This window comes from Scyliorhinus canicula, chromosome 7 (genome assembly GCF_902713615.1).
Source record: "Scyliorhinus canicula chromosome 7, sScyCan1.1, whole genome shotgun sequence".
NCBI classification, from domain to species: Eukaryota; Metazoa; Chordata; class Chondrichthyes; order Carcharhiniformes; family Scyliorhinidae; genus Scyliorhinus; species Scyliorhinus canicula.
Window position 1 is genome coordinate 119,955,072 of NC_052152.1, and position 23,478 is coordinate 119,978,549.

The following is a 23,478-nucleotide window of genomic DNA, read 5'->3' on the forward strand; positions in this document are numbered from 1 at the left end:
AGCCTCAAAATAAGGGGAAGTAGATTTAGGACTGAGTTTAGGAGGAACTTCTTCACCCAAAGGGTTGTGAATCTATGGTATTCCTTGCCCAGTGAAGCAGTTGAGGCTCCTACATTCAATGTTTTTAAGATAAAGATAGATAGTTTTTTGAAGAATAAAGGGATTAAGGGTTATGGTGTTCAGGTCGGAAAGTGGAGCTGAGTCCACAAAAGATCAGACATGATCTCATTTATTGGCGGAACCGGCTCGAGGGGCCAGATGGCCTACTCCTGCTCCTCGTTCTTATTATGTTCTTATATACACCAGGCTCACACACACCATTCAGGAGTTATACACCAGGCTTACACACACCATCCAGGAGTTATACACCAGACCCACACACACCATTCAGGAGTTATACACCAGACTCAGACACAACATCCAGGTGTTATACACCAGACTCACACACACCATTCAGGAGTTATACACCAGACTCAGACACAACATCCAGGTGTTATACACCAGACTCACACACACCATCCAGGAGTTATACACCAGACTCACACACACCATCCAGGAGTTATACACCAGACTCAGACACACACACCTTCCAGGAGTTATACACCAGACTCAGATACATCATCCAGGAGTTATACACCAGTCTTAAACACACCATCCTGGAGTTATACACCAGGCTCACACACACCATCCAGGAGTTATACACCAGACTCACACACACCATCCAGGAGTTATACACCAGACTCACACACACCATCCAGGAGTTATACACCAGGCTCACACACACCATCCAGGAGTTATACACCAGGCTCACACACACCATCCAGGAGTTATACACCAGACTCAGACACACCATCCTGGAGTTATACACCAGGCTCACACACACCATCCAGGAGTTATACACCAGGCTCACACACAACATCCAGGAGTTATACACCAGACTCACACACACCATCCAGGAGTTATACACCAGGCTCACACACACCATCCAGGAGTTATACAGCAGACTCACACACACCATCCAGGGGTTATACACCAGGCTCACACACACACCATCCAGGAGTTATACACCAGACTCGGACACACAAACCATCCAGGAGTTATACACCAGACTCACACACACCATCCAGGAGTTATACACCAGGCTCAGACACACCATTCAGGAGTTATACACCAGGCTCACACACACCATCCTGGAGTTATACACCAGACTCACACACACCATCCAGGAGTTATACACCAGGCTCAGACACACCATCCAGGAGTTATACACCAGACTCAGACACACCATCCAGGAGTTATACACCAGACTCACACACACCATCCAGGAGTTATACACCAGACTCACACACACCATCCAGGAGTTATACACCAGGTTCACACACACCATCCAGGAGTTATACACCAGGCTCAGACACACCATCCAGGAGTTATACACCAGGCTCACACACACCATCCAGGAGTTATACACCAGACTCAGACACACACACCATCCAGGAGTTATACACCAGTCGTACACACACCATCCAGGAGTTATACACCAGACTCAGACACACCATCCAGGAGTTATACACCAGACTCAGACACACCATCCAGGAGTTATACACCAGACTCAGACACACACACCATCCAGGAGTTATACACCAGACTCAGACACACACACCATCCAGGAGTTATACACCAGGCTCACACACACCATCCAGGAGTTATACACCATCCAGGAGTTATACACTAGGCTCAGACACACACCCCATCCAGGAGTTATACACCAAGCTCAGACAGACCAATTATTGATGTGATCACCATTAGTTGGACTTGTCTTTCATTTCTATTTTTTTTACCACACTAAAATCCTTAAACTGCCCTGGCTGTTGTGAACTCATGTTTTCTTAATATTAGCGCAGTTCCGTCTAAAAACACAATGAACGAATTGATGCAGGGGCAACACAGAATCTTCTGCAGTATACGTTTTCCACAGATTCCTGCAGCCTGCCTGACATGCTGCAGTGGATGGTTTGGGAAGAGGCAGTTCTATATCTGAAAGGCCATCTCATCATTGATCGCAACACTCATTTCATAAGCTCCATCAGATTTGGTTGCGGAAGAGATTGCATTGAATGTGTGGATTGGTGTCTTTGTAAACATTCTGTGTTCATGTCAGGGCATGGCCACATTACTTGGGGCATATGCTGAGCACTGTGGGTACATTTAAGAAATTCATACCTCAAGGTGTTGACTGCTGAAAGAAAGCCTCTTCAAAGGTTCAAGTTCAACCGTGTATAACACATATCTGGTAAAATTATGTATACATTTCAACATCTATAAAAAATTGATTGATGAACATCCAAATATTTCATGTTATCACCTGAATTTATTTTTGATAGAAAACGCTGTGTTTTTTTAAAGTGCAGCAAGATTGCGTAACAGTGTGGTGCTACAATCTCTAATAGATGCCCACTCTTTGCTCAAATTGGCGAGCAGTTTACACTCAGGACCTGTCACAGTAATGCAGCTATTGATCCTCTGCAATAAGTTCTCTCACTGTGGCTCTGCAGTTACTGCTGGTTGAGCATTATTCATGGGCATGAAGTCAGAATCCCCAATGCTCTTCAGACCTATCAGAGCAGGTGCTGATGGTGATGCAGAGAACTATTTTGCATAGTATTCCAGTATCCTGTAAACTGCTTGCCTCCCTCTCGGCATGGTGCTGAGCCGAGTGATTTCTGATGGTATGTCTTTACTGTTGTGTGAAAATCTGTGTTAAGATGGCTGATTTCTTTTAACTGATTGAATGCAAATGACCTTTTAGCAATCATTTCCTAAGAGCAGGGTTTTTATTAAAACATGGTCTCGCAATGTGCACATCCGGCAAAAGTAGCTGGTGAACCCTCTGACTTTGGATTGTCTCTGTCTGTCTGTTCCCTGAAATGCTAGGAGCGTCACGAAGCTATGATGCGTCGCACTTTAGAGCGTAGCCAGCAGCTGGAGCAAAGGCAGAAGCGATGGTCATGGGGAGGAGTAGGATCTCCAGGAGCTGGATCCAGAGATGGTGAGTGAGAGGATACTGGCTGCACTGCACCTTATACACAACATGATGAGTGTGTGTGAGAGAGAGAAAGCCTCTGAGCTTTTATCCCACTTAGAGGTCCTCCTGTGTAGCTGTTTTCAAACAGCAGGTCAGGTCTCTGGGTTTTTATAAAGTAGAAATATTTCAATGTGTGTCATTCCTTTCTGTTCATCTTTGATCTGGAACTCTTCCGTTTGCTCAGCACGCAGACTGTGGCTAATATTGCTTTTATTTAAATAAGTGCAATGAAAGAGAAAACATTAAATGCACAAAATGCCTAGTTCGTAGATAACTACAGTTTTTGATGAGTCATGTATTAAGATGGGTGGTGCAAACCTGAGTAAATTATTGAAGATGCCTGTCCCTCAGCAATCTGTTTTTATCAGGATGGTTTTTAAAAACCTGATTCTATGACCCCTCCTTAATAAATCCTGCATTTCTGAAGCAATTAATTATTTGGGTTAAAAGGCACCCGTGTAACAAGGAAGGAATGATCAGGGTCTACACAGCTTGTGGTCAGAATGAGACCCAGTTTGAACTGCTAATCAGGAGCCATTGCAGCTTAAGTGAATGCTGGCGCAGTACAGCAGGCAGTATTTCTGTTACAAAAATAGATCGATTTCCCAATCCCTTAATCATGTTCCTGAAACTGCGCCTGAAAGCACAATTGCTGATGAGCGGAAGGTGTGGCTTTCAGACATTTTAGGTGAATTAGCTACAAGATTCTGGACCTGCTGTGAGATCACAATATGTTGAACCCCACCCTGGTGTGTGAGAGCACAGGGTCTCCACTCCCTACTCTGCACTGCCTATTGAAATGTTTTCTTGTTTTGAATTATTTGCTCTCGAGTAATAAAACTGTTCCGCAGCTGACTATACTTCATTCTAATTCTGTGTCTCATAGGTGAATCAGAAAATACCCCGTCCATTCCTGTAAGTTTATCAGTCAGCATCAATCCTCCTACACAGCCCGTGGCCTTTGATGCTGTAGACTGCATTTCTGGTATTTAGGATTATTACTACCTAGGTGTTGTCTTTTAACATTCCCAGTGTCTTACCCACTTGTCTAAACAACCTGTTTAACTCACCCAGTGTCCTAATGGTTTTTCACTGTTTATATTATTACTGCTTGACATACTTTGGATAATGTGTCCAAGTGGCTGTGTGCATCTGTGTGTGTGCATGTGTCTGTGTGTCCATGTATGTGTGTCTGTGTATCTTTGTGTATGTATGTGTGTCTCTGTGTCTATGTAGCTGTGTCTGTGTATATCTGGGTGTGTCCATGTATATGTGGCTGTATTTCGTGTGTGTCTCTGTGATTGTGTGTGTGTGTGCATGTATGTATGTGTATATGTATGTGTGGAAGTATATGTATGTGTGTCTATGTATGTGTGGAAGTATATGTGTGTGTGTCTATGTATGTTTGTGTTTGTGTATCTGTGGATATATATGTGTCTCTGCATGTATGTGTGTGTATATGTCTCTATGTATGTGTGTGTGCCTGTGCATGTGTGTGCGTGTGTGTGTGAATATATGTATGTGTCTCTGTGTATGTATATGTGCATGTATGTGTATGTATCCATGTATGTATATGTGTGTATATGTATGAGTGTGTGTATGTATGTGTGTGTATCTGTATGTCTATGTATGCATGTGTATGTTCATGTATCCGTGTGTGTATATGTATCTGTTCTGATTGATTTTTTTGTAATTGGGAAGCATGATTATTGTATTATTTTTGACAACACTGAATTATTTCCTTTCCCAGCACTTGCTGAGACTGTGTATGCGCCAAGGCTGTTTTGCATGCTTGTTTCACTGTCCAGTGTGTTTTTGTTTTCAATCTCCGTTTTCCTCTTGTGTCACAAGGAGGATTTATGAACTGCCAGTCTCAATGTAAGTGTCCTTGCTTCACTCTCTCCTTGCCGCAGCAGCTGACAGATTCTCACTCCTGCTGCCAGTCTGCCCAGGCAAATGGAGTCACCTATCAGCAAGGCTGTGGTATCCTCTACACCTACAAACCCACATCCCCCTGAAAGAGGCAAGTGATTATCCTGCTGGGCGGTATGTGTGCTCACCGGAGGACGTGCTTCTGAGGCCAAATCTCTGTCTCCTGTATTTACTATAGTGTTGTCTGCTTGTATCGCCTTGCCAATAACCTAGTCAAACACCAGCATCAAAAAAGAATAGATTCCAAATTGATTATGTTGTGAGTTACTGGGTAAGTGAATATCTGTCCAAAGGATGTAGTAAGGCTAGTTTTAACGTTGGGATGAAAGGTTACTGTGATATGTTACGTTTCAATGTGTGCATTGTGTGGAGGTGAAAACAGTATCTTCCCTTTCAGGGGATCACAGCAAGTGCTTATCCAGTGATATTTAGCTGAGACTGGGAGCACGTAATGGTCATTGTGCAAAGCCAGACTGTAGCAATGCAGCCCAGAGTAATGATACTGTGGGTATACGTCTCCCCACACAAGAAGCTGACAGTCACGGGCAGACATAGGGAGGTGCGGTAGCACAGTGTTAGCACGCTGCCTCACAGTGCTAGGGAGCCGGGTTCAATTCCAGCCTTGGGTGACTGTGTGGAGATGGCATGTTCTCCCCGTGTCTGCGTGGGTTTCCTCCTGGTGCTCCGTTTCCTCCCACAGTACAAAGATGTTCATGTTGGTGGACTGTCCATGCTAAAATTACCCCTTCGTGTCCAAAGATGTGTACAGTAAGAAGTCTAACGACACCAGGTTAAAGTCCAACAGGTTTGTTTCAAACACTAGCTTTCGGAGCACTGCTCCTACTTCTTCATTCACCTGAGGAAGGAGCAATGCTCCGAAAGCTAGTGTTTGAAACAAACCTGTTGGACTTTAACCTGGTGTTGTAAGACTTCTTACTGTGCTCACCTCAGTCCAACCCCGGCATCTCCACATCAAAGATGTGTAGGTTTGGTGGGTTTATCGGGTTACGGGGATAGGGCAAGGGAGTGGGCCTGGGTAGGGTGCTGTTTCAGAGGATTGGTAAAAACGCAATGGGCTGAATGGCCTCCTTCTGCATTGTAGGAACTCTATGGCCACCTACACAGAGGAGAGCCACAGACACCAATGTGCCATCTGATCTGATTAGGCGGTGGAATAGGCCAGAGAGGCTGAATGGCCTCCTCCTGTTCCTTTGTTCAGGGTGCCATTATTGAAGGCCTACCAGCAGAATTACTGCTGAGTTCATGCACAATGTGCATTCAATCCACAGTCAAAAGACTGGAAGCAGTCAGTGGCTTTCAGTTAACATTGCCCTGCAAATGGTTAATCCGAGCTGTTTTATAGAAACTCATCCAATCACTGCCTTTACTTCTTTGGTTGGATGAACCAATCTGTCGTCCTGTTAATGTGATGGATTCAAGGCAGCACATTCATTTCTTGTCACTATGGGTTTGCTCTATTTTGAAATGGAACTACAGAATATTGTTTCCTTCTCTTCAGGATTGCAATGTTCTTGTCAGATGGCCTGATTTATATTACAAGAAAACTTGTAGCTATAGCTATAAATGATTTATTAACATTAACTGTGGGTCAACGATATACAAAACAACAGATGAATAACAGTATGATCATGCACAAGCAACCTCTCTCTTCCAGCCCTCCAGTCAGTGTGAGGTCACCTGACTCTAACATTCACTTATATACTAATGAGACTCCTAGTGGTTAGTAGGTTAATTACAACAAAACCATGATACAATATTACTACATCCCCTTTCCTTTGAAGGAATACATTAATAAATTATCAGTATATCTACATTTGATATCATTAGCCTGTGAGTCCAACAGCATTATTTTTTTCTTTAAAATTGTTAAAACTGGTTTACACATCCATACACACACAAGAACAGCAAACATAGTATGTACAAATAGTCCAAATTTACAAATTGAGTCGATCAGGTTCTCCTCTGACTCAGTTTGTTGTTGTGCGAGGAGCTGCAGGAACTTTCCTGCCTATTTTGGAAGTTTCCCCCCTTTTTGGAAAAAGGGCGGTAACCAAAGTGTTTTCCAACAAGAAGACGCCGTCAATACTGAGAAACATTTTGGATCGTGAGCTTGACAAACCTTAACTGTTTGTTCCAAAGACACCAACGATTCCCTCAGCAACCATTCCCTCAGCTTTTTTTCATTCACACCAAACACAATCTGGCCCTGAATCATGGAAGATTCCACTGCAGAAAAATACAGGTTTTCGCTTTTAACTTTAAATCAGTGATGAAATGATCGAAGGACTCTGCTGACTTCTGTAAACGTGATCTAAACACATAACACTCATCAATGTCATTCTTTCCCGGGTTGCAATCTGCATCAAATCTTCAAATTACTGCATTAAAATTTTTACTATCGTCATCATTTGCAAATTTAAACATATTAAACAGAGCAATTGCTTAGGACCCTGCCGCTGTTAGGAGCATCGCCACCTTACGTGAATCTGATCAATCTCCAAAATTTGCTGCATTAAGAAACAGATTAACTTGCTGTTTAAACACACATCAGTTGTTGAACCCATTACCATGAAATCTGAGACTCATTGGTGGCTTCAACGATTCCATGTTGTTCATTCTGGCAGCCTGAAAAATCTTCAAATCTCTGTGGACCTTGTGACAGGTTGATAGATTTTTATTTAGTGTTTAATACCATCCAGCCCTGGTACAATGTAATGTTCATGTCAGATGGCCTGATTTATATTACAAGAACACTTGTAGCTAAAACTATAAACGATTTATTAACATTAACTGTGGGTTGACTATATACAAAACAACAGATGAATAACGGTATGATCATGCACAAGCAACCTCTCTCTTCCAACTCTCCAGTTAGTCTGAGGTCTAACATTCACTTATATACTAATGAGACTCCTAGTGGTCAGTCGGTGAATTACAACATAACCATGATATCGCTGCAAGGATGAAATACATTTTTGTAAGAGTAGAAAGTTACAAGCAGCTTACAAAATGGTGACTATTTTTCTTTGATCCTTTCTGCACTGGTCACAGGATTCCATTTGGTGATTAATTGGGAAGCGATGGCAGTTGTAGTAAATGCAATAATTGGCGACCACCAGTTAGCTAACTAACAACGACAGGTTTATTATAAATACAAACTATATACAGAGCAATATATCATATCTTCATTCTCAGGGGCAGCACGGTGGCACAGTGGTTAGCACTGCTGACTCACGGTGCTGAGGTCCCAGGTTCGATACCCTGTTCTGGGCCACTGGATGTGAGGAGTGTGCACATTCTCCTCGTGTTTGCCTGGGTTTCACCCCCACAACCCAAAGATGTGCAGGCTAGGTGGATTGGCCATGCTAAAATTGCCCCTTAATTAGAAAAAATGAATTGGGTACTCTAAATTTTTTTTAAAAATCTTCATTCTCAGCACCAGGATCATAACAGGTTGCAAAAGACTGTGTTCTACACCGAGATCCCGCTCTCGTTCCTCATTGTGTGATTGGGTCACATGATCCTTCCGATGCACACCCCCTTAAAGGATGTAGGAGCTGATCCCTTTAAGTCCCTTCTTGCATAGCACATTGATAACTTAGAATCACAGAATCCCTACAGTGCAGGAAGAGGCCATTCAGCTGATCAAGTCAGCACCGGCCATCAAAAAGGGCACCCTAAATTAGGCACACGCCCCTACCCTATCCCCATAACGGTAGCACAATGGTTAGCACTGTTGCTTAACCGTGCCAGGGTCCAAGTTCGATTCCCGCTTGTGTCACTGTCTGTGCAGAGTCTGCACGTTCTCCCCGTGTCTGCGTGGGTTTCCTCCGGGTGCTCCGGTTTCCTCCCACAAGTTCCGAAAGACGTGCTGTTAGGTGAATTGGATATTCTGAATTCTCCCTCAGTGTACCCAAACAGGTGCTGGAGTGTAGCAACGAGGAGTTTTTCACAGTAACTTCACTGCAATGTTAATGTAAGCCTATTTGTGACACTAATAAAGATTATAATTATTAACCCCACCTAACCTTTGAACACTATGGGGCAATTTAGCGTGGCCTATCCACCTAACCTGCACATCTTTGGATTTGAGAGGAAACCGGAGCACTCGGGAGGAAACCCATGCAGACACGGGGAGAAAGTGCAAACTCCACACAGCCAGTCACCCGAGGCCGGAATTGAACCCGGGTTCCTGGAGCTGTGAGACAGTAGTAATAACCACGGCGCCACCCCAATTTATCCAACTTTCAAAACATTAGCAATGATAAACAATTTTTAACACAGTTTATCAGAAACTCAGACTGTCAGGGACTTTCTCTTTCTCTGGGATCGACATAGCTCAATTGATCAAGGTTCCACTGTAGAGATAACTTTGATCGGGCCTGATTCAGTGGGACTCTCTCCTGGTACCAGCACATCACTTTCCATTGTTTTCTCTGTCTCATTGGGAGCAGCACTTTGGCCTGCCATTGGCTAACTAGCCGCTTCACTCCATGGACAAACAACACTACTCACTGATACAATTGGATCAGGTAATAAACATTGGCTCTTGGGATAGCTCTCGTCTCCGCAAATTATCTCTGTGATTCTTCAACAACTTGTCCAGCACTTTCACTTCATTGGACAGTGGTCTGGTCTTAGCCACCACAACTCCCCGGGACACAACTAGGTCCACTTCCAAAATACGTCACAAAAACTGGGTCATCTGTCTCAAACACTCTTTCCACATTTGCTGGATCATGGCTCCTTTTCTGACAACTCTGCCTTGTCTCCACCCTTCTCACTAAATTTGAAATGACCAGGTTCAACCTAGTTCTCGAGCACCGACCCATCAGTAGCTCAGCTGGAGCAATGCCAGTGGTGGTATGGGTAGGTGGTTCTGTTGGCTAACAGGAACCCCGCGATCTTGGTTCCTGGTGGCGCAGGTTCTTTCAGACCAACCATGAATGTCGGAACTGCACGCTCAGCCAACCCATTAGCTGAGGGTTGATGTGGGCAGTCTGAATATCCTTTATTCTATTAAATGTCATGAACTTCTGGAATTCTACACTTGTGAATCCCGTTTCGTTGTCTTGAGACAAGTACTTTTGGTACACTGGGTGGCAAAACATTAATGCAGTTTCTCAACTGTAGCGTATGAAGTTGTGGACTTCATTTCAAATACCTCCATCCATTTTGAATGGGCAACCACTAGCCAAAGGACCATCACACCCATGAATGCGACAAGATAATCTATGTCAACTCTCACCCATGGTCAGCCCCGAGGGGTTCCCATGCTGCCCGAGTTGATGGTGGAGCCAGAGATCCTAAACTCTTTTAAAAAGTACCTTAATCTGCATCGTAAGTGTTGTAAGGTGCAGGGCTATTGACCGGGTGCAGGAAGGTGGGATTAGCAATGGCAATGGGTGTCCTCGGGCTGACATAGAGAAGATGGGCCAAATGGCCTCCTTCTGTGCTGTAACTTTACTATGATTCTATGGTCAACCCAGCCAATCCCTGGGGCACATGGGAGCTTCAGTTGGCAACTTCTGATAACTGGCATTGGTCACAGTGCTTTACAACCCTTTCTATATCGGGATCAATGTCAGGCTGCTAAATCTAGCTTCTCGCTAGCATTCTCATCTTTGACACACCCGAATGGGAGCTATGCAGTTTTTCAAGCAGTAATTCTCTTCCTGGCGTCGGGACAACCACTCTCGTTTCCCAAAGGATGACACCATCCTCACAACTGAACTCATCTTTCCTGAGCTGATAAGGCATCATTTCCTCTGAAGCTTTCCCATTCTGCCATCCAGTGTAAGCTTCAATAACAATGGGTCTTTATTAGTCCAGTGTTTAATTAGCTGAGCTGTCACAGGTAAGGAGTCCAGAAGGTTTAAGGCCATTGCAATCTCTTGTGGTACTAGAGGGGGTGGTGTGTTTTCTAGTAACAAAAGGCGACATAAGAAGTCTGCATTGGTTAAGTGAGCCCCTGATTAATGTTCAAAGGTATATTTGTGCCGATAAGAACAGCGCTCAACCTTTACCCTAACAGAAGCAAATGGTGGACTCGCTTTGTCTTCCCTGAAAAGCCTTGCTGAAGTCCCGGATGGAGGCATTCAAGGCTGATGGTCCTGACCTATATAGGAAATCCAGGTACGACGTACATAAAGCCATCAGAAACACCAAAAGACAATACCGGATCAAACTACAGTCTCAGGCCAAAGACACAAACCCACAACGATTTATACGGGATTATGGGCTACACAGCTAGGCCACGTGGAATCTCTGGGGCTGGAACATCCCTACCCGGGGCTGGATGATCCCGACCCGATTAGCTGAACAAGTTCTATACCCGCCTTGAACAGACAGTTGATACATCAGTGCCACCCGTCCCATACCCACTATTATAGCCTCAGAGGTAAGAGCTGCCTTCTTGAAAGTGAACACGCGGAAAGCGACGGGCCCCGACGGAATCCCTGGGCGAGCACTCAGAACCTGCGCTGACCAGCTGGCGAGTGTATTCACAGATACCTTCAACACTTCATTTCTCCGCTCTGGGTTCCCACCTCCTTCCAGAAGGCCACCATAATACCAGTACCAACGAAGAACAAGGTAGCGTGTCTCAACAACTACCGACCGGTGGCCCTGATGTCTGTTATCATGAAATGCTTCGAGCGGCTAGTTATGAGACGGATCAACTCCAGCCTCCCAGACGGTCTCGATCCACTGCAGTTCACCTAGCTCCGCAATCGGTCCACAGCAGATGCCATCTCCCTGGCCCTACAATCAACACTCGAATACCTCAACAACAAGGACACCTACGTCAGACTGCTGTTCATAGACTAAAGCTCCACCCTCAACACCATTATCCTAACAAGACTAATAACCAAACTCTGCAATCTTGGACTTGACCCCTCCCTGTGCAGCTGGAACTTTACTTCCTCACCAACAGACTGCAATCTGTCAGGATAGGTAACCGCACCTCCTCCACAATAGTCCTCAATACCGGGGCCCCGCAAGGATGTGTGCTGAGTCCTCTACTGTACTCTCTGTACACACACGACTGTGAGGCAAGATTTAACTCTAATTCGATCTATAAATTTGCGTATGATATGACTGCGGTGGGCCATATCTCAATCATCAATGAATCAGACTACAGATGGGAGATAGATCCCTTGGTTGCATGGTGTACCGAAAACAACCTCTCTCTAAACGTCAGCAAAACCAAAGAACTTATCATTGACTTCGGGAAGCATAGTACAAACCCCCCCCCCCCCCCCCCCCCCCCCTCCCCCCATTCCCCCACATGCGTCCACATCAATAGCTACGAACTGGAGATAGTCGACAGCTTTGTGTTCCTGGGTGTCGCCATCAACAACAGTCTGTCCTGATCCACTCACATTGATGCAACAGTCAAGAAAGCCCAATAATATCTCTACTTCCTATGGAAGCTAAAGAAATTCGACATGCCTGCATCAACTCTCGCAAACTTCTACAGATGTGCGATAGAGAGCATCCTATCCGGCTGTATCACAGCCTGGTATGGCAACTGCTCGGCCCAAGATCGCAAAAAACTGCAGAATGTGGTGAACTCAGCCCATCGCATCACACAAGCTTGCCACCCGCACATTGATTCTGTCTTCACCTCTCGCTGCCTCAGGAAAGCACATAGCATTGTCAGAGACCCCTCAGACCCAGGCTTTGCCCTCTCCCAGACCCTTCCATCAGGCAGAAGATACAGAAGTCTGAAGACCCACACATCCAGACATAAGAACAGCGTCTTCTCCACAGCTACAAGACTCCTCAATGACTTCCCCTCAGCCTGATCTGTTCCCTATTCACAAAGCCTTATGCTGCTCTTGCTCATATATTTGCTTTGTTTGACTCCTTGTTCCGCACTGTAACCAATCTCTATTTTTAGATGTACTTTGTTGATTATTCTTTTTGTCTATTGTGTGCGTTCCCTCGGCTGTAGAAAAATACTTTTCTCTGTACTTCGGTGCACGTGATAATAAATCAATCAATCAATCAATTAAAGTGGCTTCTGGACTGTGAGGATGGTAAAATGCCTCCCGTATATTTACTGATGAAACTTCTTGATGCACCAGGTAATAGTCGGACGTTCTTTTGGGATTTGGGAATATCCCATTTCCCCATCATTTAGGGTGCTTGATACAAACGCAATGGGTCTCTCATACCCGTCCTCCATTGTATGAGATAACACAGCCGCTACCCCATATGGTGATGCATCACATGTAGGTGCAAGGGGCAGCATTGTAGCATCGTGGCTAACACTGTTGCTTCACAGTGTCATTGACCTGGGTTCATTGACCCGGCTTGGGTCTCCATTGTGCAGAATCTGCACATTCTCCCCGTGTCTGTGTGGGTTTCCTCCGGGCTCTCTGGTTTACTCCCACAAGTACCAAAAAGACGTGCTGTTAGGTAAAATTGGTCATTCTGAATTCTCCCTCAGTGTACCCAAACAGGAGCCGGAATGTGGCGACTTGGGGATTTTCACAGTAACCTCAGTGCAGTGTTAATGTCAGCCTACTTGTGACACTAATAATGATTATTATTATCTTCGTAGAGGGGTGTAATGTACCAATAAGCATGAAGAGTTAAGTGCCTACTTTACTTGCGTTCGAACTCCATCTCTGGCACTTCTTTAAAAGCACTTGCAACAGTGCTTGCAATGTTGATAGATTTTGGAAGAATCACACACAATAGTTGACCACCCCCAGGAAAGATCTGAGTTCTGAGGTGTTCCAAGGGCCGGTGCTTTCTTAATTGTTCTCACTTTGTTATCCATGGTTGTAACCACTGAGCATCCACCCGATAACCAAAATGAAACTCCTTTTTTGCATGGAAGGTGCATTTTTCTCTTTTTTAATCGCACCCCTGCCTCCTGAAATCTCTTCAAAACTTCGTCCAAATTGGCCAGATGTTCGCCTTCAATAGATCCCATAATTAAATTAAAACGTCGTCCAAATAAATTACAGCCCTGAGCAAACTCCGCAGCAAACTCTCAATAGTTTGCTGAAAGATGGTCGACATGTATATGAGTAAAACCCTTCTGAGTATTTGTGGTGACATATTCTCTTAATGTGTCGTCCAGTTCTAACTGTTGCTAAGCATGGCTCATATCCAACTTGGTGTATGTCAAACCCCCAGCCAACTTGGTATATAGATACTCTATTTTGTGAATGGGGAAAGCTAACCAGTTTCATGGCCTGATTTACCGTCAGCTTGTAATCTCGGCAGATAAGGTTTGACTACTGGCACAATGGACGTTGCCCTCTCGGCGAATTGTATGGGCCTGATGATGCCCAAGTCTTCCATTCATTTTAGTTCTGTCTCTACTTTCTCAATTTATGCATCAGGCACAGATCTTGCTCTAAAAGATTTTGAGGTGGTCTCCAGGTCCACATGGATTTTTGCTTTCAATCCTTTGATCTTTCCCAATTCCTCCCTGTATAATTATAACAAGGCACCCTTGCTCCTGAACATGGCTGTTTGAGGGATCCTGCTATCCACAAGTTACCTGCTGTCTTTCCTTTACGACAGTGAGTACAATTCAAACCAGCATTCCATTGGCTAGAAAACACTTTGAGACATCCTGACGTCATGAATGCTAAAATCGGCCTTTGTGCTGCAGCCAACACGAGTCCTCTTTTAACCCCACCTCCACATCCCCGTGGTTCACATTGATGACAGGAATGAACGGTTAGCTAAAAAAGCATACTCTTGCATCAATACGTCACCTCTGCTCATTGAAAAGTATCAAACTCACGGACTTCATTTCAAAGACGGGCAGCACCGTAGCACAGAGGTTAGCACAGTTGCTTCACAGCTTCAGGGTCCCAGATTCAATTCCCGGCTTGGGTCACTGTCTGTGCGGAGTCTGCACTTTCTCCCCGTGTCAACGTGGGTTTCCTCCGGGTGCTCCAGTTTCCTCCCACAGTCCAAAGATGTGCAGATTAGGTGGATTGGCGATGATAAATTGCCCTGAGTGTCCAGAAAGGTCAGGTGGGGTTACAGGGATAGGGTGGAGGCATGGGCTTCAGTAGGGTGCTCTTTCCAAGGGTCAGTGCAGACTCGATGGGCCGAATGGCCTCCTGCACTGTAAATTCTAAGATGCACCACGGAATGATTGATTCAGCACAGAAATCTATTCAGCCCATTATATGCCCGACTGACTCTTTCAAAAGGCTGTCTAATCACTCAAATACCTTTGCTCATTCCCTATAGCCCTGCAGAATTGATCCAATTCCTTTTTGAAAGTTATTGTTGCACCTGCGCACCGCCCCCCACCCATCCAGACTGTGCTCTCTAAATCACTACTTGCTGTTTTGAAATACAAATTCTCCCCTTCTCACCGTTTGTTTATTGTGGCCAATTCTGTACCCTCTGGTTCTGCTCCCCACCCCCACCCCCGCCAGTAGAAACTTCTTCATTGATTGGGAACCATGAGTAACTCTCCTTCTAACCTCCAAGGAGAACATTTCCAGCTTCTCCAGTCTCCCCACATTAATTAAACTCTCTCATCCCTGGGAACATTCTGCAACATCTCCTCAGCATCCTCTGGTACCTGTTGCCAGCTTTTGTAAAGTTGCAAATTTACTTCTATGTTCGATCAAAATATTATTTTTTTTGTTGGAAACTCTCTTGTTTGATTTTTTAAAAAACTCTCGTCTCAACTGTTTGAACATTTATTCCCCTCCCCAGATAGGAAGGCTGATAATACAGCAGATAAAGCAGAGGGAGGGCTTCTGAGATACGATCCTGCCAATTGTACCAAGATCATAGCTGACAGCCCCCTCTCGTGCTCACCCTCATGTCAGCTTTGCACAGAACATTCCCGTGTTGATGTTCCTGCTGCCCCAGCTCCGGTGGGAGGGGGAGCGGGGTTTGGGGGAAGGGAGCCTGACCAAGCTCTGGGTTTGGGGAGAGGGGGCCTGCTCCAGCTCCAGGGTTTGGGGAGAGGGGGCCTGCTCCAGCTCCAGGGTTTGGGGAGTGGGGGCCTGCTCCAGCTCCAGGGTTTGGGGCGAGGGGGCCTGCTCCAGCTCCAGCTCCAGGGTTTGGGGAGAGGGGGCCTGCTCCAGCTCCAGCTCCAGGTCCAGGGTTTGGGGAGAGGGGGCCAGCTCCAGCTCCAGGTCTAGGGTTTGGGGAGGGGGGGCCAGCTCTAGCTCCAGGGTTTGAGGAGAGTGGGCCTGCTCCAGCTCCAGCTCCAGCTCCAGGATTTGGGGAGAGGAGGCCTGCTCCAGCTCCAGGGTTGGGGGAGAGGGGGCCTGCTCTAGCTCTAGGGTTTGGGGAGATGGGACTTGCTCCAGCTCCAGGGTTTGGGGAGATGGGGCCTGCTCCAGCTCCAGCTCCAGGGTTTGGGGAGGGGGGGCCAGCTCCAGCTCCAGGGTTTGGGGAGATGGGGCCTGCTCCAGCTCCAGCTCCAGGGTTTGGGGAGAGGGGGGCCTGCTCCAGCTTGAGGGTTTGTGGAGTGGGGCCTGCTCCAGCTCCAGGGTTTGGGGAGATGGGGCCTGCTCCATCTCGAGCTCCAGGGTTTGGGGAGGGGGGGCCTGCTCCAGCTCCAGCTCCAGGGTTGATTAGGGAGAAGGGGCCTGCTCCAGCTCCAGGGTTTGGGGAGAGTGGGGCCTGCTCCAGCTCCAGGGTTTGGGGAGATGGGGCCTGCTCCAGCTCCAGGGTTTGGGGAGAGGGGGCCTGCTCCAGCTCCAGGGTTTGGGGAGAGGGGGCCTGCTCCAGCTCCAGGGTTTGGAGAGAGGGGGCCATCTTCAGCTCCAGGGTTTGGGGAGAGTGGGGCCTGCTCCAGCTCGAGCTCCAGGGTTTGGGGAGGGGGGCCTGCTCCAGCTCCAGCGTTGGTTAGGGAAAAGGGGCCTGCTCCAGCTCCAGCTCCAGGGTTGGTTAGGGAGAAGGGGCCTGCTCCATCTCCACGGTTTGGGGAGAGGGGACTGCTCCAGCTCCAGGGTTTGGGGAGAGGGGGCCTGCTCCAGCTCCAGGTCTAGGGTTTGGGGAGAGGGGGCCAGCTCCAGCTCCAGGTCTAGGGTTTGGGAAGAGTGGGTCTGCTCCAGCTCCAGGGTTTGGGGAGAGGGGGCCAGCTCCAGCTCCAGCTCCAGGGTTTGGGGAGATGGGGCCTGCTCCAGCTCCAGGGTTTGGGGAGAGGGGGCCTGCTCCAGCTCCAGCTCCAGGGTTTGGGGAGAGTGGGCCTGCTCCAGCTCCAGGGTTTGGGGAGAGTGGGCCTGTTCCAGCTCCAGGGTTTGGGGAGGGGGGGCCTGCTCCAGGTCCAGGGTTTGGGGAGGGGGGGCCTGCTCGAGCTCCAGGGTTTGGGGAGGGGGGGGCCTGCTCCAGCTCCAGGGTTTGGGGAGAGTGGGCCTGCTCCATCTCCAGCTCCAGGGTTTGGGGAGAGGGTCCTGCTTCAGCTCAAGGATTTGGGGAGAGGGGGCCTGCTCCATTTCCAGCTCCAGGGTTTGGGGATAGGGGGCCTGCTCCAGCTCCAGGGTTTGGGGAGAGGGGCCTGCTCCAGCTCCAGCTCCAGGGTTTGGGGAGAGGGGGCCTGCTCCAGCTCCAGGGTTTGAGGAGAGTGGGCCTGCTCCAGCTCCACCTCCAGGGTTTGGGGAGAGGGGGCCTGCTCCAGCTCCAGGGTTTGGGGAGAGGGGGCCTGCTCCAGCTCCAGGTCTAGGGTTTGGGGAGAGTGGGCCTGCTCCAGCTCCAGGTCTAGGGTTTGGGGAGAGGGGGCCAGCTCCAGCTCCAGGGTTTGGGGAGAGTGGGCCTGCTCCAGCTCCAGGTCTACGGTTTGGGGAGAGGGGGCCAGCTCCAGCTCCAGGGTTTGGGGAGAGTGGGGCCTGCTCCAGCTCCAGGGTTTGGGGAGATGGGGCCTGCTCCAGCTCCAGGGTTTGGGGAGAGGGGGCCTGCTCCAGCTCCAGGGTTTGGGGAGAGGGGGCCTGCTCCAGCTCCAGGGTTTGGAGAGAGGGGGCCATCTTCAGCTCCAGGGTTTGGGGAGAGTGGGGCCTGCTCCAGCTCGAGCTCCAGGGTTTGGGGAGGGGGGCCTGCTCCAGCGTTGGTTAGGGAAAAGGGGCCTGCTCCAGCTCCAGCTCCAGGGTTGGTTAGGGAGAAGGGGCCTGCTCCATCTCCACGGTTTGGGGAGAGGGGACTGCTCCAGCTCCAGGGTTTGGGGAGAGGGGGCCTGCTCCAGCTCCAGGTCTAGGGTTTGGGGAGAGGGGGCCAGCTCCAGCTCCAGGTCTAGGGTTTGGGGAGAGTGGGTCTGCTCCAGCTCCAGGGTTTGGGGAGAGGGGGCCAGCTCCAGCTCCAGCTCCAGGGTTTGGGGAGATGGGGCCTGCTCCAGCTCCAGGGTTTGGGGAGAGGGGGCCTGCTCCAGCTCCAGCTCCAGGGTTTGGGGAGAGTGGGCCTGCTCCAGCTCCAGGGTTGGGGAGAGTGGGCCTGTTCCAGCTCCAGGGTTTGGGGAGGGGGGGCCTGCTCCAGGTCCAGGGTTTGGGGAGGGGGGGCCTGCTCCAGCTCCAGGGTTTGGGGAGGGGGGGGGCCTGCTCCAGCTCCAGGGTTTGGGGAGAGTGGGCCTGCTCCATCTCCAGCTCCAGGGTTTGGGGAGAGGGTCCTGCTTCAGCTCAAGGATTTGGGGAGAGGGGGCCTGCTCCATTTCCAGCTCCAGGGTTTGGGGATAGGGGGCCTGCTCCAGCTCCAGGGTTTGGGGAGAGGGGCCTGCTCCAGCTCCAGCTCCAGGGTTTGGGGAGAGGGGGCCTGCTCCAGCTCCAGGGTTTGAGGAGAGTGGGCCTGCTCCAGCTCCACCTCCAGGGTTTGGGGAGAGGGGGCCTGCTCCAGCTCCAGGGTTTGGGGAGAGGGGGCCTGCTCCAGCTCCAGGTCTAGGGTTTGGGGAGAGTGGGCCTGCTCCAGCTCCAGGTCTAGGGTTTGGGGAGAGGGGGCCAGCTCCAGCTCCAGGGTTTGGGGAGAGTGGGCCTGCTCCAGCTCCAGGTCTAGGGTTTGGGGAGAGGGGGCCAGCTCCAGCTCCAGGGTTTGGGGAGAGTGGGGCCTGCTCCAGCTCCAGGGTTTGGGGAGATGGGGCCTGCTCCAGCTCCAGCGTTTGGGGAGAGGGGGCCTGCTCCAGCTCCAGGGTTTGGGGAGAGGGGGCCTGCTCCAGCTCCAGGGTTTGGAGAGAGGGGGCCATCTTCAGCTCCAGGGTTTGGGGAGAGTGGGGCCTGCTCCAGCTCGAGCTCCAGGGTTTGGGGAGGGGGGCCTGCTCCAGCGTTGGTTAGGGAAAAGGGGCCTGCTCCAGCTCCAGCTCCAGGGTTGGTTAGGGAGAAGGGCCTGCTCCATCTCCACGGTTTGGGGAGAGGGGACTGCTCCAGCTCCAGGGTTTGGGGAGAGGGGGCCTGCTCCAGCTCCAGGTCTAGGGTTTGGGGAGAGGGGGCCAGCTCCAGCTCCAGGTCTAGGGTTTGGGGAGAGTGGGCCTGCTCCAGCTCCAGGTTTGGGGAGAGGGGGCCAGCTCCAGCTCCAGCTCCAGGGTTTGGGGAGATGGGGCCTGCTCCAGCTCCAGGGTTTGGGGAGAGGGGGGCCTGCTCCAGCTCCAGCTCCAGGGTTTGGGGAGAGTGGGCCTGCTCCAGCTCCAGGGTTTGGGGAGAGTGGGCCTGTTCCAGCTCCAGGGTTTGGGGAGGGGGGGCCTGCTCCAGGTCCAGGGTTTGGGGAGGGGGGGCCTGCTCGAGCTCCAGGGTTTGGGGAGGGGGGGGGCCTGCTCCAGCTCCAGGGTTTGGGGAGAGTGGGCCTGCTCCATCTCCAGCTCCAGGGTTTGGGGAGAGGGTCCTGCTTCAGCTCAAGGATTTGGGGAGAGGGGGCCTGCTCCATTTCCAGCTCCAGGGTTTGGGGATAGGGGGCCTGCTCCAGCTCCAGGGTTTGGGGAGAGGGGGCCTGCTCCAGCTCCAGGTCTAGGGTTTGGGGAGAGTGGGCCTGCTCCAGCTCCAGGTCTAGGGTTTGGGGAGAGGGGGCCAGCTCCAGCTCCAGGGTTTGGGGAGAGTGGGCCTGCTCCAGCTCCAGGGTTTGGGGAGAGGGGGCCAGCTCCAGCTCCAGGGTTTGGGGAGAGTGGGCCTGCTCCAGATTCAGGTCTAGGGTTTGGGGAGAGGGGGCCAGCTCCAGCTCCAGGGTTTTGGGGAGAGTGGGCCTGCTCCAGCTCCAGCTCCAGGGTTTGGGGAGAGGGGGCCTGCTCCACCTCCAGGGTTTGGGGAGAGGGTCCTGCTCCAGCTCCAGGGTTTGGGGAGAGGGGGCCTGCCCCAGCTCCAGCTCCAGGGTTTTGGGAGTGGGGCCTGCTCCAGCTCCAGCTCCAGGGTTTGGGGAGAGGGGGCCTGCCCCAGCTCCAGCTCAAGGGTTTGGGGAGAGGGGGGCCTACTCCAGCTCCAGGGTTTGGGGAGAGGGGACTGCTCCAGCTCCAGGGTTTGGGGAGAGGGGGCCTGCTCCAGCTCCAGCTCCAGGGTTTGGGGAGAGGGGCCTGCTCCAGCTCCAGGGTTTGGGGAGATGGGGCCTGCTCCAGCTCCAGGGTTTGTGGAGTGGGGCCTGCTCCAGCTCCACGGTTTGGGGAGATGGGGCCTGCTCCAGCTCCAGGTTTGGGGAGATGGGGCCTGCTCTAGGTCCAGGGTTTGGGGAGATGGGGCCTGTTCCAGCTCCAGCTCCAGCTCCAGGGTTTGTGGAGTGGGGCCTGCTCCAGCTCCAGGGTTTGGGGAGAGGGGCCTGCTCTAGCTGGGTTTGGGGAGAGGGGGCCTGCTCCAGCTCCAGCTCCAGGTTTTGGGGAGTGGGGCCTGCTCCAGCTCCAGCTCCAGGGTTTGGGGAGAGGGGCCTGCTCTCACTGGGTTTGGGGAGAGGGGCCTGCTCTAACTGGGTTTGGGGAGATGGGGCCTGCTGCAGCTCCAGGGTTTGGGGAGATGGGGACTGCTCCAGCTCCAGGGTTTGGGGAGATGGGGCCTGCTCCAGCTCCAGGGTTTGGGGAGATGGGGCCGGCTCCAGCTCCAGGGTTTGGGGAGATGGGGCCTGCTCCAGCTCCAGGGTTTGGGGAGAGGGGGCCTGCTCCAGCTCCACGGTTTTAGGAGAAGGAACCTGCTCCAGCTCCAGCTCCAGGGTTTGGGGAGATGGGGCCTGCTCCAGCTCGAGCTCCAGTGTTTGGGGAGATGGGGCCGGCTCCAGCTCCAGGGTTTGGGGAGATGGGGCCTGCTCCAGCTCCAGGGTTTGGGGAGAGGGGGCCTGCTCCAGCTCCACGGTTTTAGGAGAAGGAACCTGTTCCAGCTCCAGGGTTTGGGGAAAGGGGGCCTGCTCCAGCTCCAGGGTTTGGGGAGAGGGGGCCTGCTCCAGCTCTAGGGTTTGGGGAGAGTGTGCCTGCCCCAGCTCCAGGGTTTGGGGAGAGTGGGCCTGCTCCAGCTTCAGGGTTTGAGGAGAGTGGACCTGCTCCAGCTCCAGGGTTTGAGGAGAGTGGGCCTGCTCCAGCTCCAGCTCCAGGGTTTGGGGAGATGGGGCCTGCTCCAGCTCGAGCTCCAGTGTTTGGGGAGATGGGGCCTGCTCCAGCTCCAGGGTTTGGGGAGAGGGGGCCTGCTCCAGCTCCAGCTCCAGGGTTTGGGGAATGGGGGCCTGCTCCAGCTCCAGGGTTTGGGGAGAGTGGGCTTGCCCCAGCTCCAGGGTTTGGGGAGAGTGGGCCTGCTCCAGCTCCAGGGTTTGAGGAGAGTGGGCCTGCTCCAGCTCCAGGGTTTGGGGAGAGTGGGCCTGCTCCAGCTCCAGGGTTTGGGGAGAGGGGGGCCTGCTCTAGTTCCAGGGTTTGAGGAGAGTGGGCCTGCTCCAGCTCCAGCACCAGTTCTAGGGTTTGGGGTGAGTGGGCCTGCTCCAGCTCCAGCTCCAGGGTTTGGGGAGAGTGGGCCTGCTCCAGCTCCAGCTCCAGGGTTTGGGGAGATGGGGCCTGCTCCAGCTCGAGCTCCAGTGTTTGGGGAGATGGGGCCTGCTCCAGCTCCAGGGTTTGGGGAGAGGGGGCCTGCTCCAGCTCCAGCTCCAGGGTTTGGGGAATGGGGGCCTGCTCCAGCTCCAGGGTTTGGGGAGAGTGGGCTTGCCCCAGCTCCAGGGTTTGGGGAGAGTGGGCCTGCTCCAGCTCCAGGGTTTGAGGAGAGTGGGCCTGCTCCAGCTCCAGGGTTTGGGGAGAGTGGGCCTGCTCCAGCTCCAGGGTTTGGGGAGAGGGGGGCCTGCTCTAGTTCCAGGGTTTGAGGAGAGTGGGCCTGCTCCAGCTCCAGCACCAGTTCTAGGGTTTGGGGTGAGTGGGCCTGCTCCAGCTCCAGCTCCAGCTCCAGGTCTAGGGTTTGGGGAGTGGGGCCAGCTCCAGCTCCAGGTCAAGGTTTGGGGAGAGGGGGCCTGCTTCAGCTCCAGGGTTTAGGGAGAGGGGGGCCAGCTCCAGCTCCAGGGTTTGGGGAGAGGGGGCCTGCTCCAGCTCCAGGGTTTGAGGAGAGTGGGCCTGCTCCAGCTCCAGCTGCAGGGTTTGGGGAGAGGGGACCTGCTCCAGCTCCAGCTCCAAGGTTTGGGGAGAGGGGGCCAGCTCCAGCTCCAGGTTTTGGGGAGATGTGGCCTGCTCCAGCTCCAGGTCTAGTGTTTGGGGAGTGGGGCCTGCTCCAGCTCCAGGGTTTGAGGAGAGTGGGCCTGCTCCAGCTCCAGCACCAGTTCTAGGGTTTGGGGTGAGTGGGCCTGCTCCAGCTCCAGCTCCAGCTCCAGGCTTTGAGGAGAAGGAGCCTGCTCCAGGTCTAGGGTTTGGGGAGTGGGGCCAGCTCCAGCTCCAGGTCAAGGTTTGGGGAGAGGGGGCCTGCTTCAGCTCCAGGGTTTAGGGAGAGGGGGGCCAGCTCCAGCTCCAGGGTTTGGGGAGAGGGGGCCTGCTCCAGCTCCAGGGTTTGGGGAGATGGGGCCTTCTCCAGCTCCAGCTGCAGGGTTTGGGGAGAGGGGGCCAGCTCCAGCTCCAGGGTTTGGGGAGATGGGGCCTGCTCCAACTCCAGGTCTAGGGTTTGGGGAGAGGGGGCCTGCTCCAGCTCCAGGGTTTGGGGAGATGGGGCCTGGTCCAGCTCCAGGTCTAGTGTTTGGGGAGTGGGGCCTGCTCCAGCTCCAGGGTTTGGGGAGAGGGGGCCTGCTCCAGCTCCAGATCTAGGGTTTGGGGAGAGGTGGCCTGCTCCAGCTCCAGCTCCAAGGTTTGGGGAGAGGGGGCCAGCTCCAGCTCCAGGTTTTGGGGAGATGTGGCCTGCTCCAGCTCCAGGTCTAGTGTTTGGGGAGTGGGGCCTGCTCCAGCTCCAGGGTTTGAGGAGAGTGGGCCTGCTCCAGCTCCAGCACCAGTTCTAGGGTTTGGGGTGAGTGGGCCTGCTCCAGCTCCAGCTCCAGCTCCAGGGTTTGAGGAGAAGGAGCCTGCTCCAGGTCTAGGGTTTGGGGAGTGGGCCAGCTCCAGCTCC

The 23,478-nt window shown here is 51.7% G+C and overlaps 1 protein-coding gene across 14 annotated transcripts in view; it reads left to right on the top strand.

The window, feature by feature from the left end:
• LOC119969323 (MAP7 domain-containing protein 2-like) overlaps nt 1-23,478 on the top strand; it is a 262,025-nt gene that overhangs the window by 139,141 nt on the left and 99,406 nt on the right. For 11 of the 14 annotated variants that reach the window (XM_038802804.1, XM_038802802.1, XM_038802811.1 and 8 more), the window contains 2 exons: nt 2,932-3,046; nt 3,969-4,067. In XM_038802804.1, coding sequence (XP_038658732.1) covers nt 2,932-3,046; nt 3,969-4,067 — 214 coding nt within the window. Of the gene's footprint in view, nt 1-2,588; nt 2,727-2,931; nt 3,047-3,968; nt 4,068-23,478 lie in introns of those variants that run through there. The other 3 variants (XM_038802813.1, XM_038802815.1, XM_038802807.1) reach the window with 3 other exon arrangements.